General features: G+C 38.0%; 1 protein-coding gene across 1 annotated transcript in view; it reads right to left on the bottom strand.

Moving 5' to 3' along the window:
- col13a1 (collagen, type XIII, alpha 1) overlaps positions 1-22965 on the bottom strand; it is a 151158-nt gene that overhangs the window by 63657 nt on the left and 64536 nt on the right. Inside the window, exons 18-27 of the mRNA XM_061911054.1 lie at positions 17068-17103; positions 16916-16978; positions 13159-13245; positions 7550-7585; positions 7383-7439; positions 7265-7288; positions 7144-7197; positions 1893-1937; positions 1672-1806; positions 370-441 (exon numbers count right to left, since the gene is read on the bottom strand). Of these exons, the coding sequence (XP_061767038.1) occupies positions 370-441; positions 1672-1806; positions 1893-1937; positions 7144-7197; positions 7265-7288; positions 7383-7439; positions 7550-7585; positions 13159-13245; positions 16916-16978; positions 17068-17103 (609 nt within the window). The remainder of the gene's footprint in view (positions 1-369; positions 442-1671; positions 1807-1892; positions 1938-7143; positions 7198-7264; positions 7289-7382; positions 7440-7549; positions 7586-13158; positions 13246-16915; positions 16979-17067; positions 17104-22965) is intronic.

Raw genomic sequence — 22965 nt, 5'->3', positions numbered from 1 at the left:
AAATGAGAATCTGTTTTGGTCACCCTGATACACAAACATAAGTTTTAATTAGACAGTTGATGTGCGTGCTTGAGTGCACACATTTTTTTTGTGAAAATGAAGCTGATTGGCCAAAATATGTGGGTAAGCTGCGGGCATTGGACAACGTTGCATGGTCGTGTATAATTCGCATGTATGGTTAAATTTGCGTGATTGCGAGATCGCAAATTCTTAAAAGGAACTGACAAATATCCAAAAATATGAAATACACAGCAAAGAAATCAAGCAAGTAGATTGTACATGGGCCAGCACGCCTTGTCACAAGCATCAAAATAATACAAAATAAAAATACACCAAGAAAAATGCAGCCTGAGGGGCACCATTGCATACCATTGTGCCAGGTAATCCAATAGGGCCAAGGGACCCTGTAGCTCCCTTTTCACCAGTAGGGCCATCTAAACCCTACAGAACAAGGACGGGGAGATACAGTATTTAAGAGGATAAATGTTGAGCACTTTAATTCAGGGACTAAAGAGTTGATCTTTGGTAGGGAAGGGAATTTTGCCACAATATTTTAGTTTGTATCTAAAGTGAAAAAAAAAACATATAATACTGATATTTTGAGTTTATGAAAGGACATCAAAATACCTAAGGTAAATTCAAAGAAGTATTCTCAATAGATTTATTTACTAGTGTAATTCTTCTTATGGACGCAATGCTGCCCACAAACAAGCAAACTAAAATCCATTGCAAAACACATGGGTTACAGTACAGTAACAACAAAAACATCCATCCATTTTCTACCGCTTATCCCGTTCGGGGTCGCGGGGGGTGCTGGCCCCTATCTCAGCTACAATAGAGCGGAAGGCAGGGTACACCCTGGGCAGGTCGCCACTTCATCGCAGGGCCCACACAGATAGACAGACAACATTCACACTCACATTCACACACTAGGGCCAATTTAGTGTTGCCAATCAACCTATCCCCAGGTGCATGTCTTTGGAACAAAAACAACAAAATGCAAAACATAAAACTGATCAAGTTTTGTGTAAGCAGCTAAAACTATAAAAAAAAACAAAAAAAAACAAGTTTTTCACCAATAAAATTCTCGGACAAAAAAAACTAAATATTGAAATGTTGAATGAGAGTAAATAAATGCAGGACTTTATTAATTAGTGGTATCTCAATGCATCTTTTTCGCTTCCAATGCGACACTGATATTGGTGTCTTGAGTATTGGCCGATAATGATATTTGATACAATATCAGTATGAATCGGGCTTCACGGTGGCAGAGGGGTTAGTGCGTCTGCCTCACAATATGAGGTACTCCGGCTTCCTCCCACTTCCAAAGACATGCACCTGGGGATAGGTTGATTGGTAACACTAAATTGGCCCTACTGTGTGAATGTGAGTGTGAATGTTGTCTGTCTATCTGTGTTGGCCCTGCGATGAGATGGCGACTTGTCCGGGGTGTACACCGCCTTCCGCCCGATTGTAGCTGAGATAGGCGCCAGTGCCCCCCGCGATCCAAAAGGGAATAAGCGGTAGAAATGGATGGATCAGTATGAATCATGCATACTTTTGTTGTTTTGTAGTGTGGAATGTTCAAATAATGGTAGGTATAATGGATGAACTTGTAATTTCTCCTCACAAGACACATTGCATAATTTGGAGTCAAAAATAGTCACTCACCGGTGATCCAGAAGGACCCATGTCTCCCTTTTCTCCCTTGGGTCCTGGGAACCCCATGACACCACCCTCTCCTCTGGGACCTTCAGGACCAGATAGGCCTGGAGGACCAGGTTCCCCAGGCTTTCCCCTTGGCCCCTGAAGAGGACAGGATATCGGATATCAGATCTAAATTATGATTTTTATTTTACAAATAATTTATATCTGTAAGCCAAGAAACTTACTTTTTCCCCATCAAGGCCTGAAGGACCTGGAAGGCCAACCTCACCCTGACAAAACATCAAAAGTAGATTAGTAACTACTGTATGCAAATATATCATCAATCAGAGAAATTAATTTCTTGTTATTTGTTTGAGGCTGAAAGACATCCATGCTTGGGTGGTTTTACTTTCTGAATGTAACAATTTTAGTTAGTGTGTCTATCTGATAGTAGGTGTGAAAACCTCATTACATGACGCTTGATTTGGGCAGTGAAGTAGACTCTCTATCAGTGTACTTAGGGGCTAGGCAATTATATTGGTGTTGTGATTCAGACTCAAAGTAAGGTTTATGGTACAAGTGTTATGGATGTCAGCCAGTGTGGCTGTGCGATAGTACAAACCCCGTTTCCATATGAGTTGGGAAATTGTGTTAGATGTAAATATAAACGGAATTTGCAAATCCTTTTCAACCCATTTTCAATTGAATGCACTACAAAGACAAGATATTTGATGTTCAAACTCATAAACTTTTTTTTTTTTGCAAATAATAATTAACTTAGAATTTCATGGCTGCAACACGTGCCAAAGTAGTTGGGAAAGGACATGTTCACCACTGTGTTACATCACCTTTTCTTTTAACAACACTCAAAAACGTTTGGGAACTGAGGAAACTAATTGTTGAAGCTTTGAAAGTGGAATTCTTTCCCATTCTTGTTTTATGTTGAGCTTTAGTCGTTCAACAGTCCGGGGTCTCCGCTGTCGAATTTACACTTCATAATGCGCCACACATTTTTGATGGGAGACAGGTCTGGACTGCAGGCGGGCCAGGAAAGTACCCGCACTCATTTTTTATGAAGCCACGCTGTTATAACACTTGTCGTGCTAAAATAAGCAGGGGCGTCCATGATAACGTTGCTTGGATGACAACATATGTTGCTCCAAAACCTGTATGGACCTTTCAGCATTAATGGTGCCTTCACAGATGTGTAAGTTACCCATACCTTGGGCACTAATACACCATCAAAGATGCTGGCTTTTGAACTTTGCGCCTATAACAATCCGAATGGTTATTTTCCTCTTTGTTCTGGAGGACACCACGTCCTCTGTTTCCAAATATAATTTGAAATGTGGACTCGTCAGACCACAGAACACCTTTCCACTTTGCATCAGTCCATCTTAGGTGAGCTCGGGCCCAGCCAAGCTGGCGGCGTTTCAGGATATTGTTGATAAATGGGTTTGGCTTTGCGTAGTAGAGTTTTAACTTGAAGTTACAGATGTAGCGACCAACTGTAGTTACTGACAGTGTTCCTGAGCTCATGTGGTGATATCCTTTACACCAGGGGTAGGGAACCAGCGGCTCTTTTGATGACTGCATCTGGCTCTCAGATAAATCTTAGCTGACATTGCTTAACAGGATAACTAATGAATAATTCCGCTGGTAATTACAGTGTCAAAAATAACGTTCAAAATAGAAAACATTCTCATGAATTTTAATCCATCCATCCGGTTTCTACCGCACCTGTTCAAGAAGTCGCATTAATGGTACGAAGTATTTTATTTATTGTTGGTTAGCTTCAGAATAACAGTGTTATTAAAAAGAATAACATACTTATTATACTCTAAAAATATAGGTCCAACTTAAAAATGCACGCATTTAGTTGTATTCAGTCTTAAAAAAATATTATATGGCTCTCACGGAACTACTTTTTTAAATATTTGGCTTGTATGGCTCTCTCAGCCAAAAAGGTTCCCGACCCCTGCTTTACACACTGATGTCGGTTTTTGATGGAGTACCGCCTGTGGGATCAAAAGTCCGTAATATCATCACTTACGTGTAGGGATTTCTCCAGATTCTCTAAACTTTTTGATGATTTTACGGACCGTAGATGGTAAAATCCCTAAATGACTTGCAATAGCTCGTTGAGAAATGTTGTTCTAAAACTCTTCGACAATTTGCTTACAAAGTGGTGACCCTCACCCCATCCTTGTTTTTGAATTACTTAGCATTTCATGGAAGCTGCTTTTATACCCAATCATGGGACCCAACTGTTAAAACTAGCCTGCACACCTGTGGGATGTTGCATATAAGTGTTTGATGAGCATTCCTCAACTTTATCAGTATTTACTGCCACCATTCCCAACTTCTTTATCACGTGTTGCTGGATTCAAATTCTAAAGTTAATGATTTTTTGCAAAAATAAAATGTTTATCAGTTTGAACATCAAATATGTTGTCTTTGTAGCATATTCAACTGAGTATCATTGTATTTCGTTTATATTTACATCTAACACAATTACCCAACTCCTATGGAAACGGGGTTTGTACTTGTGTAAACCTCACTACCTGACAACATGTTGATAGCACTGACTTTTGACTCGCCCTTTTACTGCATTTAACTCTCTAAATTCACTGACACATACTGTAAGTACTCAGAAACATTTGGGTTTACAGTGCCGAACATGTCTGATTGCATTATTTTTTATTTCACCTTGAAGAGCTAGAGTTTCCGTACTTACTTATGTTCTTGTTGAACATGTTTTCAATATGTTTCTGACGTCCTCCCAAACCTGATGTTCACAAACGAGTTGGAATTTTTGAACGGCTCTTAAGTGAACGACGAAAACTGATTCTTCATTGCGAGCCGCTGTTTGTTTGCTCGCAATTTTAAAAAGCTAATCGTCAACATTACTATCATATGCCACAAACCTGACTGGACTGGAGTCACACCTACTGAAGAACTACACAAATTGATTCGAAGGAAATGTAGCAACATTTGTTGAATAGTCCAATTTAGGTGAACACACCCCAGGTAAGGTAAAATCATTTTGTATTCACATTTATACATTGTGATAATTTGAATGGTAGTTGTATATTCACATTTTCTATGCACAGATGTGTTATTTGTATAGGCTATATATATATATATATATATATTAGGACTGCGAATCTTTCGGTGTCCCACGATTCGATTCAATATCGATTCTTGGGGTCACGATTCGATAATTTATCGATTTTTTTTATTCGATTCTCAATTCAAAAACGATGTTTTTCCGATTCAAAAGGATTCTGTATTCATTCAATACATAGGATTTCAGCAGGATCTACCTCTGCTAGCATGTCTGCTGACATGCTAGCAAAGTAGTAGATTTTTTAAAAAGCTTTTATAATTATAAAGGACAATGTTTTATCAACTGATTGCAATAATGTAAATTTGTTTGAACTATTAACGAACCAAAAATATGACTTATTTTATCTTTGTGAAAACATTGGAAACAGTGTGTTGTCAAGCTTTTAAGATGTGATGCAAGTGTAAGCCACTTACCATGAATTGATTAACGTGGACCCCGACTTAAACAAGTTGAAAAACTTATTCAGGTGTTACCATTTAGTGGTCGATTGTACGGAATATGTACTGAACTGTGCAATCTACTAATAAAAGTATCAATCAATCAATCAATCAAAACTGTGACACTATTGTTCTTTTTTAAAAATGTTTATAAATGTCTAATGATAATGTCAATGAGGGATTTTTAATCATTGCTATGCTAAAATTATAACTAATATTGATACTGTTGTTGATAATATTCAATTTTGTTTCACTACTTTTGGTTTGTTCTGTGTCGTGTTTGTGTCTCCTCAATTGCTCTGTTTATTGCAATTCCGAGTGTTGCTGGGTCAGGTTTGGTTTTGGAATTGGATTGCATTGTTATGGTATTGCTGTGTAGTGGTTTGTTGGATTGATTAAAAAAAAACAAATAAAAAAAAAAAACATTTTTTTTTAAATAGCGATTAAAAAAAAAAAAGAGGATCGATTCTGATTCGCACAACGTATTCGATTCGATTCGTATTTGAATCGATTTTTTTCCCACACCCCTAATATATATATATATATATATATACATATATATATATATATATGAGTTCCTGTACTGTATTATTAAAATGCATTTGTGCGTAATATTTTACAAGAAAGTTGATTTTCATGGATGTTATGTGTCGCAGGTGTAGTTTTTATTGTGCCAAAGTTTTTTAGGTGATAGAACATTCAAAATGCTTTTATTTTGAAAGCACAACACAGTGCCATCTGACTTTCTTCATCATCTCTTGAGTGTGGGAGTGGGAGGGAGAGACAGAGACAGAGTAGGTAGAGAGGATGACACTAGCAAGCAGACAATCTATTGAGTATGTTGCCAAGAATATTGCTCATTTATAGCGTCTCGCCGTTTGTTTATATCCATATTTAGAAAGCATGTATTTTGAGTTAAGCCATCTTAATTCTAGAATGGTCACTTGTTTATTATTTAATTGCTAACTTTTCAGTATTCCCAGGTAATGTAAATAATAGCTAACATGTTTTGTCATCACCTTCCAGATAGAAAAATGTAACCAATAAAAAAAGAATGAAACAGCAGCATGACGTACTCTCTTATTTTAAAAAGAGTAATGTCAGTGTGAGTAATGGTTACGCTACATGACAAAGACAACACTTATTTATATTTGACTATTCATAAACGTGTATAACATTATTTCCAGACAAAGCAGATGGTAATCATCCTTTCGCCTTCGAGAAAGCAATTGCTTTTCTCTGCCGAGCTCGACAGGAAAACTCAGAATCCTTACAATCGCCCATGACTGACAGCGCCAAGTCGAACTCAGAAGACGGCAGCCAACATTACAAACACTTTACTCCGCATACATGTAATCTTAACAACAGAGTCAACCAAACAGGAGTTTCTGTCGGAACTGACTGTCACCTGGGAGAGCCAGATTGAACTTGCTGAACGTGCAGCAATGGCTGGGAACAGCCAATTTAAGTCAGGTGTCAAGGGTTTGCGGGAATCTTATCACAGTATAAACAGAAGCTCCTTTATTGGACTGCAGACCAGGAGAGTCACCAAGAACAAGCAGGTTAAAAACACCAACAACACATCAAACTTTATCAGCCACCTAAAATGCCAGTATCTTTACTACGGTGTTTGGAAAAAACCTACAAAGGTGCCTGCTACCAAAGCAGCTGCTCGATAGACCAACCGGGATCGGGACACACTTACATTTAAAGCTGCGATACATCATTGGCACAAATTACATTACTTAAAACTACGACATATAAGAGTGCCACAAGTGGCAGCATGTGTTAACAAGAGTTTAGAGGAGAAAATTCAACAAAAAAATTTAAATTTTTGGCACAATTAGGAATTAAAGACAGTTTAAGTCCACAATGACCTCCAACTGAAACACACTTGTTATTATTTACTCTCTCTAAAATATAGTTTACCTTTGCCCCATTGAGCCCAGGTGTCCCTGGAGGTCCAGGTAGTCCAGGTGGGCCCTTAAAGTCATACATATTACACAGATAGAATCCTACACAAGATGATTTTGGTGTCACAGTGTCTCACCATCAGTGGTATGTTGCGAATATCCTGTTTGGGAGATATGAATTAGCGTATGAAATAAACAACACACAAACAATAAACATACTAAGTACAATGATATATTATTGAAAGAATACCGTACATTTTCATTATTGTGGATTTTAGCCTTTCCCGGCTCACCAGTTGGACCTGGAGGGCCCTATGACAGAACAATTCACATCCATTTCATTATTGACATATTGATCCAACAATAAACATTTTGAGTGCTGTCACGGCAACATGGTTTGAAGTCATTCAGTCTCCACTCACTCTTGGTCCAGTTGGGCCTCCAGGGCCTGCTTCACCCTAATAAGTAAATGAATATATAATAATAATAATTGATTAGATTTGTATAGTGCTTTTCTAGACACTCAAAGCGCTTCACAGAGAAGTGAGAACCCATCAATCATTCACACCTGGTGGTGGTAAGCTATTTTTGTAGCCACAGCTACCCAGGGGTAGACTGACGGGAGCGTGGCTGCCAGTTTGCACCTATGTCCACTCTGACCACCACCTATTATTCATTCATCATTCATCACCAGTGTGAGTGGCACCGGGGGCCAGGGTGAAGTGTCCTGCTCAAGGACACAACGGCAGCGATTTGGATGGTAAGAGGCAGGATGAAAACCTGCAAGCCTCAGGTTTCTGGCACGGCCGCTACACGCACTACACCATGCCGCCCTCTATGTTATAGATTAGTTATTAATAAATAAAATATCTATTTGGGCTTCTTTTCTTTTCTTTCTATCGCCAAAAGTAACCCCTTATCTGTTCACCTTGAACACCCTTGCCACCCTTCACAAATGTTTCTGAAAGTATGAGCAATCTGTATTCATTACATACGTTTTTCACTTCCGATACGATAACAATATCGTAGCCTTGAGTATTGGCCGATACTGGTAGTGATCCAATACGATATCAGCAGAAATTGTACTTACTTTAATAATTTTGTCGTGTGGAATGTTAGAAAGAGTTTGATAAAAATTAGTCTAACAGAAAACAATGGTAGGTATAAAAACACTTACCTATTAATTATTAACCGTCTGGAATGGACTTACGCTGTCTTTAAGTTGAAGTGTTGTGGTACACTAATTGTTTTGGCAACACCTAGTGGTCACAATAATTCAAGAGCTAATATCATAATGGAGTAAGTTGAATGATGCGGGCACGTTTGTTACTGGATACTTACTAATATGCTTCTGCCTTAGAGACTAGGGACTGATTTATTTGGATCCAAATACCACGTGTTAGACAGCGTGTGCAAAAAACAAAATAGCATGTGCTGCGTGTGATCTACTAACACTGCATGTGCGATTGAAAAGTGGTGCAGACGCCTTATTTAAATTAAGATTTTACGTGCATGCAGGGCTTTTACCACAACTTGATAATTGTTTGCACATTCACGTTATCATGCTCCTACTTGTGTACAATGTGTTGAACCAGCCGCAATCGCAATCTAGACAACAGAAACATGTACACTGACACTTAATTCTGTTTGTAACGCTGTGGATTGCATCACCAACACATATGAACATCTGGAATGAATACAAGAAAATGCTAAATGAAAGACGTCTTTTGATGGAGGAGATATACTATAGTAATATATTTCCTAAAAAAAAAACAAAAAAACAAATAATACAAAAAAATAATAATACAAAAAAAAAAAAAAAATACCAGTAGACACCAAAACGCATTAATTAAATTCCTTTTAACCAGACCCTAAAATCATCCAGCAGATATAGAATTATCAAAGGAAATTGCTGACGAGACGATATGTATAATATATTTTAGTTCTGTTGGTCCAAACACTCACGTAGGCCTGAGGATTCTCGTCTGTCCGTCATCTGTCTGTGCAACAGCAGCACTGATCCTGCACATAGCGCGACTTTTTGACACGTGCTAAATAAAACGCTATAAATATTGCTCCAAAAATAGTGATGAGTGTTGATAAATCACTTTCCGTGTGCTAAATAATTATATTTGCATCTTCACCTCCCAGTATTGTGTCAGTTTTGATTATCATTATGTATTTTACATAATAATGAAGAATGAAGCAAAATGAATAGCAAGCCTTATTCTTCTCACTTAACAGACGCAATCAACTATGCACACGTTTGGTAGATCAGCTTTGCGTGTGCTATCAGTTTGCACATGATTTAGTACTCACAAAACTGTAGTAAATCGGGCCTTTTGTAAGTGTAAGTAATATGTGGTGAAATATGCAAAGCTGGACTGCCAGTTAACATCTAAATCCACATCTAAACACACAAGGTTGGTCTTTTCTTGAATTTTAGTCAAGTCACTTACAAAATATATACATGGTAGGCTACTAGGAGCTATCAGAATACACAGGGGCTAAGCATACAATAGCACACAAGGTAGACATACAAGTGACCTTAATTGAAGAACATTGCAGTCTAAAACAGCATGTTTGTCAATATAAACACGTACAAAATAGTTATAAATGCATATTACTTACAAATACAATGCTTCCAAGGCAGAAGCTTTTAGATTTTAAAAAGTATTCAATAACAAACGTGTCCACATCATTCAACCTTAGGAACGTAATTAAGTCGGTATTGGGACGGCATGGCTTGGTTGGTAGAATGGCTGTTCCAGCAACTGTGGGTTCCAGGTTCGATCCCCACTTCCGCCATCCTAGCCACTGATGTTGAGTCCTTGGGCAAGACATTTTACCCACCTGCTCCCAGTGCCAACCACACTGGTTTAAATGGAGCTTAAATATGTAGATAATGGGTTTCACTATATAAAGCGCTTTGAGTCTCTAGAGAAAAGTCCATCCATCCATCCATTTTCTACCGCTTATTCCCTTTCGGGGTCGCGGGGGGCGCTGGCGCCTATCTCAGCTACAATCGGGCGGAAGGCGGGGTACACCCTGGACAAGTCGCCACCTCATCGCAGGGCCAACACAGACAGACAGACAACATTCACACTCACATTCACACACTAGGGCCAATTTAGTGTTGCCAATCAACCTATCCCCAGGTGCATGTCTTTGGAGGTGGGAGGAAGCCGGAGTACCCGGAGGGAACCCACGCATTCACGGGGAGAACATGCAAACTCCACACAGAAAGATCCCGAGCCTGGATTTGAACCCAGGACTGCAGGAACTTCGTATTGTGAGGCAAACGCACTAACCCTAGAGAAAAGTGCTATATACAAATAAATCAGTTCCATTCCAGACGGTTAATAATAAATAGGTACGAGTTTTTCATACCTACCTTTGTCAGTTGGACTAATTTTACTTGATCAAACCTTTTCTAACATTCTACACTACCAATTCTTAAAAGTATGTATGATTTTTGCTGATATCGTATTCGATTAAAATCTGTATTGACCAATACTTAAGCCCCCAATATGGGTGTAGTATTGGAAGTGAAAAAGTTTTACCGGGAGAAGTCGATTTAGTAAATTACTTCAATAAAATACAAGAAAATATCAACCTTGCGTGTTTATTGGAGGCTGTTTAGTTGCAGGATTGCTTCTATAGGAGCTCTTATATCAGTGATTTTTCATGCAAATTGATATAATCCCATACTTGTTTTTGTTGTTTTTGCTCATATCAGACTCATTTCGATATCCTATCGGGACACTCATATCTACTATGTAATTATTTTACAACCAATTAATTGTTTCATTCGATTATTTTGAATGCATACAATACATGATATGATTGCCACTATAGAGGTTTACATATCCATCCATCCATCCATTTCTACCGCTTATTCCCTTTGGGGTCGTGGGGAGGGTGGGGGGGGGGGGGGGGTGCTGGTGCCTATCTCAGCTACAATCGGGTGGAAGGAGGCGTACACCCTGAACAAGTCACCACCTCATCACAGGGCCAAAGGTTTACATATCAAAGCTCAAAAACATCTTAAAGCAAAACAGAAGGTGATCATCTTTTCAGAGCTTTAAGAGGATATGCACATGTATTTAGTGTACTAATAAAGCTAAGACCACAAATGGTTTTCAGTTTTACTATTAAAAAATAATTTAATGAGACTAAATTGAAAACATAATCGAAAACATTTTCACCTGAAAGTAATTATTTTCTTCTTTTTCTTGTTATCTTGAATTAACATTGATTAACACTTGTGATGTCAAGCAACAATTGTTTTAAGTCAGATTAATGACACTTTCAAATGTTGATTAATTCGGATTAATGGCAATGGTGACAAAAGTATGTTTTCTGTGGTACTATTGTTGACAACTGTGGAGGGGGCCTGCGGGCCTGCCACGAAACGGGGTGTTGCCAGGACCGGCCTCGAAGACAGCGACAGGTGCGTAGATAGCCAAGGTGGGCCTTGTTATCTAATCACCTGTCGCCTTTCTTAGCAGCCGCTGTGATGAGACAAGTAGTTGGATTTAGAGGTGCTGCTGAGAGAAAGACAGTTTGCTGGAAAGCAAAAGACTTTGCACTATTGTATGACAATAAAACAGTGTTGTACCCGGAATTCCTGGCTCTCCTGGCAGTGTGTGGTGGTCTGAAGAACCCACTAGAGGGCAACCTCTACAACATTTTGTGGGTGTACTCTTTCAGCTTTGTATGTCGTCCACTATTTGTTGTTTATGTACAGTACTAGTAGTGTTTCGCTAGCAGCAGCTTCAAAAATGAGTTTTGCTTTTAAATGTATTGCTAAACTTGTTGTGCTTTGATAAAAGAAGAATTAATTGCTGCAAAAATGTTTCATCTGGTGAGTAAAAATTCGGGTAACAAGATTTTCCACCGCTAGCTGGCGTAGCGAGTGTCACAGTGAGCAGCATTAGATCCCACCAAATTATTAGATTTTACTTACTAGCATTAAATTATATCTAGAAATTTGACATAACTTTGTTTTTCCAAGCACATGAATCATACTGAAGCAGAATAAGTTGATAGTATCAAATAATATCTAACGGTGCACATTTATCCATGAAAAGATAGAAAAGAAGCTGATGGTGTTTGATGGAGAATCAGCTGGCAGGAGATACCGCAGAAGCTAAATGCTGTACATTACAAGTACATTACTTTATAAAACTACTGTCGTTGTTATTACTACAGTCTATTTTATTGTAATGTTTTTCACACAGTATTAATTATCATAAAGATATTTTTTCTTTTTAAAAGGTGTGTTGGATATCAACATTGTGCTTTTTTTAGAGGGCCAAACTCAGATTAAATTATTTGAATTATTTTATTGGGGCAACGCTGTTTTCACCATACGAGTTTTACTACTGTACTTCGAAGTGAAATACCAGTGTTGGATGCATTGACCTGATCTTTAAGGTAACTATCCACGGCTATGGTGAAGTATAGTCAAAATGAGCAGTGTGATTAATCTGCTTTTATACATGACTAATGCGATAATTTTTTTTGCCGATTAATTGCATGTGTTGACAACGTAGGCGTGTCAAAGGTACGTACACAGGGCGCCTCTATCATAAATTTTTAACCAAAAGTATAGTTCATAATGATAATTGTGGGCAACGCCAAGGCTCACTAATTTTCGTTATTTGTAGATGCCGGCCATGCGGGCTGAATGTTTGGGATTGTTAATTTTCATATGGTACCACGGGCCTGATTAAATAAGAGTTTGACATCTGTGCCTTACTCGCCAGTAGTGATTGGCAAATGACGCCCCAGTATGTGAATGGTACACTCAATAGCTGTATTGACACTAAACCAATGGTGTGTTGGTGTTTCATAACAGTCAAAATAATTTAATTTGACCTGCAAATAAAATGAACATTTAACAAATGTAATAGTATTGACACAGTATTACTCCTTGTGTTTCTTAATGCATTGATACTGCAGTACCATTTGACCCATCACTGCAATACAATATCTATACTACCTTGTTTACAGTACAGTACAATACCTTAGGGCCCATTTGGCCTGGTAGTCCTGGTAATCCTGGTTCTCCTTTAATTCCAAGCGCTGAAATACTCGACTCTCCCTTATCTCCCTGTGAAAATAAATACATTTTTGATTTAGACAACTTCCACCACTTCACAACTGGCAACATTTGCAAAGGTGCGTGATCCATGAACGGACCAATAAGTGTCCTGCTTTAATGAGAATGGGTGTTTCCATTTAGGGCTGACCCTCCCTATATGCCGATCATGTGCTGTACGTTGGGCCTCGCAATCTGCGGGGTGCCCCATTTTACATGAATAAGCGCATGTACAATATTAATTAATATTGGGCTAGGCTCTTCATATGAAATTGTACTTCAAACGTAATCTTAGCTCCGTCCTTCTCTGTCACTGATAAGAATATAATGGTAATATTCCCAAATGTTTTTTCACCATTCTACTTGGCACGAAGTGTAAGTGCTGGTCTTGCACGGCAATCATACTGAGTTCTAGTCCTGGTTGGATGTGCCAGGAAGGTTAGAAAACATTGTTTTTGTTATGTTTATTGTGGTATTTTACACACACAAAAAAGGGGTGGCATGGCATGGTTGGTACAGTGGCCATGCCAAAAACTTGAGGGTTGCAGGTTTGATCCCCACTTCCACCATCCGAGTCATTGCTGTTGTGTGCTTGGGCAAGATACTTTGCCTACCTGCTCCCAGTGCCACTCAGACTGGTTTAAATGTGACTTAGATAATGGGTTTCACTATGTAAAGCGCTTTGAGTCACTAGAGAAAAACGCTCTATAAATGTATTTCACTTCACAATTTTCGGCCAGTTTCTTTCCCATTGTTTTGTTTTAGTACAAAACATGCATTAATTAAATTGAAGTTTGATTTAATTTAAAAGTATATTCACGTAAATAAACTTAGTGTGAATATGTTTTTGTAAAAGGGGCCCTCCAAATAAAACACTGCTCAGGACCCCAATTTAGCCTGGGTGGCCCTGTTTCAACACCCCTCTTCATCTTGCTGTTATTTTGACGTTGTGAGCCTAACATCTCTTTTCAAAAACGGGGTTAGAGATTCACACAGTACGTTCCCATTCATCCAATTAATCGGATTTCTGAAATAATTTGGTTTCATCTATTTTCATACCAACATGTGAAGTTCTAGATTCCATGCTCTATCTTCAGTGCGACTGTTGGCTATACGCTGTGTGCCTCTCGGACATTACGGAGCGAATCCTATCGATAACTACCACTTTCTACTGCTATTTGGTGTTGTTGGTAATGTCGTAATGTGTTTAAATGACACTTGTAATCATCATGATCATCAGAGACATACAAAAAGATTGCTATTTTAGTCAACTGTTTGACTATTATTCACTGTTATTCAAAACTGCACAGTGAATCGCTGGTTTACATGTCAATGACGTAAATTGTTGTATTTGAGGTATAATTCTTACATCACTAGATAAAGTAAGAATAGCAATGTTGTTGTGGATGATTTAAATGAATGAGATCGATGCTGTCTTGAAGTCATGTGATAGATTGCTGTTTATTATTGTTGTCTACTGACTAACAAAATGTACACGTATTATTTTTAATCATTCTTTTGTGTATACAAAAAAGTTTTAGTGTCAAAATCTGGCTGTTTAGAGGTTCCTCTCCACCAGCTGGCATTATGTCACACATTTAATGGGCCTTTTCTTAGAACATTGTAACACTTATAAAACAAGTAGGTGTTTTTTTCTCATATACTTTAAAGATATTGACTAATTTCAGCTTTCATAATTTTACTTTGTATGCTTGTTGGTGTAAACAGACCCTTGTTCCATTGTTTGTTCTTCTTCACCTGTAAATAATGTACCATGTCAATCGGACTATTAGCTGCTACTTTTTTCCCAAGCTTAGAAACCTGCAGCTTATACAACGGTGTGACGGATCTACGGATTTCTCTTTGCTGATGGCTAAATTATGTAATGGATTAAACAAAGAAATAAAACAATGTGCTAAAATGATCTAATTTGAGAAACTGTTCAAACTCAGTGTTTGCAAAGTACAAGGAATTAGAATCCTGATAAGCGGTAGGAAATGGATGAATGCATGGAAAAATATCTTGAACCTTATTAAAAAAGAAGAAAATCTTATTCAGCTCACAAAGGATGGAAAAAGGCATCAAAGACCTTTCTGTTTTGTTTGATCAGCAGTTTTACTGTTGTGTTAGCTACCTCTCTTTGTTTATAATGTCTATTTTCTTCTGAATCTACTCTATTTTATATTACAGATACTGTAATATTGTACATGGTAATAGTTATATTGTATGTATTCTTTTTTGTTATTAATCAATCCAACAATACACAACAATACCATAATAATGCAATAATGCAATTCCAATTCCAAAACTAAAACCAAACCCGACCCAGCAACATTCAGAATAGCAATCAACAGAGCAATTGAGAGGACACACAAACATGACACAAAACAATCTAAAAGCAGTCAAACAAAAAATAATATTATGAACAATTTCAACATAGCAATTATTGAAAATCCCTCATTAACATTAACATTACAGACAATTGACTTGTCCAGGGTGTACGCCGCCTTCCTCCTGATTGTAGCTGAGATAGGCGCCAGCGCCCCCCGCGACCCCAAAAGGGAATAAGCGGTAAAAAATGGATGGATGGATGGATGGATGGATCCCATATTCCAATGTATGACTCATTATTATCTAAACTAAATGCAGTTTTTTCTACTGATATCATATCCATAGCTTGTCTATACCAGTCAGTATGTGTTGGACTATCAACATCTATCCATTTTTTTTTTTAATATTACCCTTTTTGCTAGTATGCATACTGAAATAAATGCATTTTTACTCTTTGATGTTATATTGTATGTATGATATACATATATAATATATCAGTATATATCATATATTGTACATTTATTATGTAAATATCACATATATGTTATATTTTATATTGCTACTACAGTACATTTTTTGTCTATTTTATTCCTGCATTGTCCTTTCCATCCGTACACTTTCCATCCTTTGTAACTGAGCTACTGTGTGGAAACATTTCCCTTGTAGATCATTAAAGTTTGTCTAAGTCTAAGTGTTACAGGCACTGTTTGGAAACATTCAAGGTACAATACCATACCATACCAACTTTATTCACAAAGCCCTCTGACAAAAAACACAGGTATGTAAGTACATATTTACAAAATGTTTCGATGAAAATATCGCATTTCACAACATGCAAGTATTTATCTGCGGCCTACAGTGCGGTGGAGCTAATATATGGAAACATTTTTGTGAGTGTGGTTTATAAACCGGTGCAGATTATAGTCCAAAAATATGGTAGTGAAGAGCGGTGTGTTGGTTGGCACACCGATAAAGTCTATATACCAGAGAGAACTCGTTTCCAGTTGCACAATCTAGGTGTGTTAACCTGATATTTAAAAAGCCAAACACAATTGTTGTTAGAGAAAAGCAAATGAAGCAGTTGGATATTGAAAAGTTAGAAAAGATGAATTTAGTCCACCTGTTAAGTTTAGTATAACCTACCAATACGTTCCATAAATAGGCAAACAGCTGAGTTAGCAAAAAAAGGTCTAAAGATGACACACGTTCACATCAAAGGGAGTTTAGGATGATGCAGTTGGTGTGCAGACAGAAGACAAACATGAATGTAATGATATATCTTCTAAAAAATGACTGAAGCACAACCACAGTTGGGACTGTGATGTTTTTTTTCCATGCCAAGCTGGCCTACCCTGTAGCCCCTCTTGCCAGGGATCCCAGGAATGCCAGGTGTACCAGGTGTACCAGCCTGGCCCTTAGCAGTGAAAGACAAACAAGTATGACCGACTCTTCTGACAATGACTGCGAGTATCCCACTGAATATGAACTCGGTAGCAACATTACCTTTGGCCCAGGAGCCCCTGGAAAGCCTTGTTGTCCCTTCACAGCAGAGATGCCATAGAGGTCAAACAAATAGAGAAGAAGGAACAACAAAAGTATTTTTCAAAGAATACAGTAAAAAAGGGGAAAGCCATCTTAATAAGGTGGAACTGGTTTTAGTTGATGCCCTGGGGCCAGCTGACTATCGCCAATATAGTCAAAAGTGAAACGATACATTGCTTGTACATTTGTCCATATTTTTATTTGGATTCCTGTATTATTTTATGTATTTTATATACTGATCAAACAGAGCTGTTGTATTCCGCTTGCATGTTTTTATTTTGTTCACGGAGAATTCTTTCTTTTGGTGCATTTCATTGGTGAGTGTAGAACAATCCATATATACTATAAACATTGGTAACTACATGCTGTGATGCTGACTTGGCATTGAACAGGAAGTCACTGTGTGTATTCTCGAGGGATTGAGTGGACTGTCAAAACTGGACTTTTCATGTTGTTTTAGAGGACGTTTTCCCCTCTAATCCATCAGTTCATGCTAATAGTCTTAGATGGGGATGTTGCAGGATCCAAAGTATTCATCCTCAACAGTGGACATGGCAGGACAAGGATGGTTTCTCTTTATTGTGGTGCAAAACAATAGTTGATAAGGTACAATGGCTGGACTACAACAACAGTCGTTACGATGGAATCACCCTTGTTTGCGTTCTGTTCAGTTCTAACTAATGGGTATGTCCCCTCTTTTAGAGCAGACATACTTTGGATGCTGCAACATCCTCTGAGCTGTCCTACTTAAGTCTGTGATTATAAAATGATTACGCCTAAATGCCTGGATGAGAGGCAAAACAGTCCAGTTGCGATTGAGAATACAATGATCAGGAAATTTCAGAAATGGGATAAAGAACATGTGATTATGTTTTGGGGTTGATCCAGATCAACGTCTGGATTTCAGGACTGTGTTTTTTACTATTGGGAGGTAGAGACTGACAGACTTGTAATTTACTGTATGTCCACTAAAGTGGCTGAACATGTATGTTCAAGTTTAATTAAGTAAACCCTTTTATTATGGGTCTAGTAGAGATTCACATCGGAATCGCAATTCGTATTTCAATTCTGAATTGATTCATAATTTTCAATAATTCATTTTTAAAATGTTATTTTTAGGCCGCCTCTGTGCTTACTGTGCCATTGGGAAATTTTGTAACCTGTAACCTGTTTTTGAAAAGGTTTAATTATAATTTATATAATGATTAATATATTGTGAGAATCGGTTTGAATTGAGACTCTTGTTGAATCGAGAACCAATACTGAATCGAAACGTGACCCCCAAAAATCGGAATCAAATTGAATCGTGAGTTGTTGTAAGATACACAGTCCTACTTTTAGTGATGAATAAGAAAACACTTTAGACCAGGACTTGATGAGTTGGCAAGATGAACTAACATAAAACATGTTCCACTTTAATTAAGGCAATTTGTTCATTCTTAGTGAGAAACGTGCATGGTGATGTATGAGATACATTTACCCCACATAAAATGAAATAACAGCATATCATTAAATGGGCAAAACATACACATGCTCAAACTGCCATACCACTTTGGCATCAAATTTGCATTTATGGTTACAGGCCAGATGCATCTTTATTACGGATACAAAATTGTCTTATTTTGCAACCAAACAAAAAATAAAGTATTTTCAACTAAAACACAGTTTTGGATTAAAATCCCTCAACTTCTATACTGTGAGCAGGGCCTCGTCTGAACAATATTATAGAAGCGTTTTTATTGGTCAGTATCACTTAGTCTTTAGAATTGTTCACTCCAAATGGGTTAAGAGTAGTAGTCAGGCAGTGTTGGGCAAAAGCTTGCTACAAGTAGCGAAGCTACTTGGCTTGATTACATTTCCCAGTAGCTTGGCAGCAGCTTTGCTACTTTTTGAACAAATAGCGATTTCCATAGCTTAGCTATTTTTAGATCCATGTAGCGAAGTAGCTTGGCTACAAAGCTACAAGCTACAAAAGAAGAGAAAGAGAGAAGGGAATCAGAAAAGAAAAAGAGAAATGGACTGCAATTTTAGGCAGGCGATCAAAAAATATGGAAATAATCTTTGATGATTAGTTAGTGTACGCATAAGAAAATCCAAGATGATTGGTGGGTTTACAATAATGAGTCACAATTGGTTAAGGTTAGGGCAAAACATTAGGTACAGGCCAATCAGAGGCAAGATAGGGTAGGGTAGAACAAGGAACGGAAATCACAACACACGCTCATCCAAAATAGCGCCGCTGTAGTGGCTACTGTTGGCAGGAGCTCTGTGCTCTTGTGTCATCCTTTTGTGCTTCCCTCTTGTTTTCATGTGTTATTATATACGTATATATATATATATATATATATATATATATATATATATATATATATATATATATATATATATATATATATATGTATATATATATATAAAGGGAATAAGCGGTAGAAAATGGATGGATGGATGGATGGATATATATATATATATATGTATGTATATATATACATTTTTTTTTTTTGCCTTTTGGTTGGGGACCCTTTGGGACTGTGTGACACGGAGTGGCACTTTTGTGACTTCTGGATCTGCCTCCCGGGAGCCTTTGGGCTGGTAGGCTGTTTGTTACGGTTGTGGAGGGCACTAAACGCATTGTCATCATAGCACGACCTTATTGTTGTTGTTTGGGTGAAAACCAGCAGACATTCGAGAGAAAGGTTGCTCTGAAACTCGGTAGTCTCCCGGAAAAATTGGGATGGTTGGCAAATGTGATGTTGTCAAGCAGCATTCAAATAAAACTCGCACTAATATTACATTTTCATATTAAGGTGCGGGCCTTGTGTCTGAGACCCCCGGTTAATACATAGCACAAAGCAAAACAAAACTTTGTACGCCGTGTTATTTCATTTTAAATTTCAAAAGAGGCTTGTGTCTCCCATAGTTTTCTTTATTTTGTGAAACGGGTCAAAATGGCTCTTTGAGTGGTAAAGGTTGGCGACCCCTGCTGTAGATGATGGTACATATATACAAAATAAATCACATGATGTTAGTACATCAATCGAGGAAAATGATCAAACTACATATATGGCATACTGTAATTTGATTTTGATATTTTATCTTGATAGATTGAAAAGGAACACCATTGAGTTGACTGATGAACATTATTATCACATCATCCATCCATCCATACATTTTCTAACGCTTATTCCCTTTGGGGTCGCGGGGGGCGCTGGTGCCTATCTCAGCTACATTATCACATCAACCATTCAGAAAATATAAATAACGACAAATAAAGATAGTATACTATTAACCGCAACATGTAAGTGTAAAAAAACAACAACATTATAATTTGTACATTTTCAGAATCTATTTTTAAACACAGAAAACAGTCTGAAGGTGTCTTTATTTTTAAGTTATCGTGCAGGGATTTTACCAGTCCGGCCCACTTGGGAGTAGATTTTCTCCATGTGTCCCCCGATATAAAATGAGTTTGACACCCCTGATCTAGATAGACGCTGATGGTCTTTAATGTAGGCAGAAAACATGTGTAACAGTATAGGAGTGAGCCAATGAAAAGGCACACAAAAATAAATACATACAGCGGGGTGTGGGGAGTTAAAGGGTGTGCCCAGCTAAATGACAGATAGTTTATATTAATGGACCCTTATTGGGGCCATTTGGTTCCATATGTACACTTCGGGTTAAATTAACATTGTTACCTATATACAAAACTTCCAATGTAGGAGTTGGGCAGGAATTTAATTTTGTTTGACTCTGTTCCACAGCCAGGAAAATATGATTACTTTAAATATGTTCAGTTTTATTGGTTTCCGTTCATTAAATGTTTTGTGCTTTTCCTTTGGCCAGGTTATTTTCATTTTGGCACTGTGGTTTTTAATTTATACTGTGCTGAAAAGTCTCCATTAGAGTATAAATTATAGTGTTAATTTATTGTTACTATTATTATTATACTGCCTTTTATTTAATTTCTTTCCAGTGCTTTTCTCCTCATTTTGTACATAGTACACACTTTTAAAGAAATGTTAAAAATCCAGACCGAGGGAATGTTTCTAGTTTGTGTTTATTATAACAAACAATCAAACTGAGCATTTTTTGTCTTGTTTGGTGAAAATTTGTACCACTGATTTGATTTTCTATCCATCCATCCATCTTCTTCCACTTATCCAGGTCGGGTCGTGGGGGCAGCAGCCTAAGCAGGGAAGCCCAGACTTCCCTCTCCCCTGCCACTTTGTCTAGCTATTCCCGGGAGATCCCGAGGCGTTCCCAGGCCAGCCGGGAGACATAGTCTTCCCAACGTGTCCTGGGTCTTCCCCGTGGCCTCCTACCAGTTGAACGTACCCTAAACACCTCACTAGGGAGGCGTTCGGGTGGCATCCTGACCAGATGCCCGAACCACCTCATCTGGCTTCTCTCGATGTGGAGGAGCAGCGGCTTTACTTTGAGTTCCTCCCGGATGGCAGAGCTTCTCACCCTATCTCTAAGGGAGGGCCCCGCCACACGCCGGAGGAAACTCATTTCGGCCGCTTGTACCCGTGATCTTATCCTTTCGGTCATGAACCAAAGCTCATGACCATAGGTGAGGATGGGAACGTAGATCGACCAGTAAATTGAGAGCTTTGCCTTCCGGCTCAGCACCTTCTTCACCCCAACGGATCGGTACAACGCACGCATTGCTGAAGACGCCACACCGATCCGCCTGTCGATCTCACGATCCACTTTTAACCCACTTGTGAACAAGACTCCTAGGTACTTGAACTCCTCCAATTGGGGCAGGGTCTCCTCCCCAACCCGGAGATGGCACTCCACCCTTTTCCGGGAGAGAACCATGGACTCGGACTTGGAGGTGCTGATTCTCATTCCGGTCCGATACCCCATACTCTATACCCGAGGGACACGGTCGAATGTCTTTTCCAAGTCCACAAAGCAGATGTAGACTGGTTGGGCAAACTCCCATGTACCCTCAATAACCCTGCCGAGAGTATAGAGCTGGTCCACAGTTCCACGATCAGGAGGAAAACCACATTGTTCCTCCTATATATATAATACTAATTTACAAAATTTTTTATTATTTGCGGATGATACAACTGTGTTTTGTTCAGGAGAGAACACACAAAAACTAATACAAGTAATAACAGAAGAAATTTACAAATTAAAAAGATGACAAAAATGGACTCTTTGAATCTCAGTAAAACTACAATAATGCTATCTGGTAACAGTAGAAGAGAAAGTCAAACACAAATACAACACAAAATATGTTCCGGACCAAAAATCACTTCATATTCTCTACTGCTCACCAGTGTTACCGTATCTGAGTTTTTGTGTAGAAATATAGGGGTAAACAACTACAAATGTGCACGTCATTCACTAACTGTGTTACAAAAAAGATAAATTACAATAATACATAATGTTGGATATAGAGAACATACAAATGCTTTATTTATTGAATCACAAATATTGAAATTCAACGATTTTGTGCATTTATAAACAACAAACTCTCACCTGCTACCCAACAATGTACAACAATTCTTCTCAACAAAAGAAGAGAAATATAACCTTAGAGGAAAATCAAATTTAAAACATTTGTATGCGTGTACAACACTTAAAACCTTTAGCATATCCGTATGTGGAATTAAATTATGGAATGGATTAACCGAATAAATCAAACAAAGCACAAATATGATCCAGTATAAGAGACTTAAGAGACTGTTCAAACTACAAGTGTTCACAAAGTACAAAGAAGAACAATTATGATGAACATCTTGAACTTTTTGTGGGGGGCCCGGGGGTATGGATTTAATTATTTAATATTTGTTTACTTACTATTCATTATGTATTATCTATTTTTTCACCGTTATGTTACAG

This window comes from Nerophis ophidion, linkage group LG09 (genome assembly GCF_033978795.1).
Source record: "Nerophis ophidion isolate RoL-2023_Sa linkage group LG09, RoL_Noph_v1.0, whole genome shotgun sequence".
Classification (NCBI taxonomy): Eukaryota; Metazoa; Chordata; class Actinopteri; order Syngnathiformes; family Syngnathidae; genus Nerophis; species Nerophis ophidion.
Note: the sequence above shows the minus strand (reverse complement) of the source record. Positions and strands in the feature narration are given on the sequence as shown.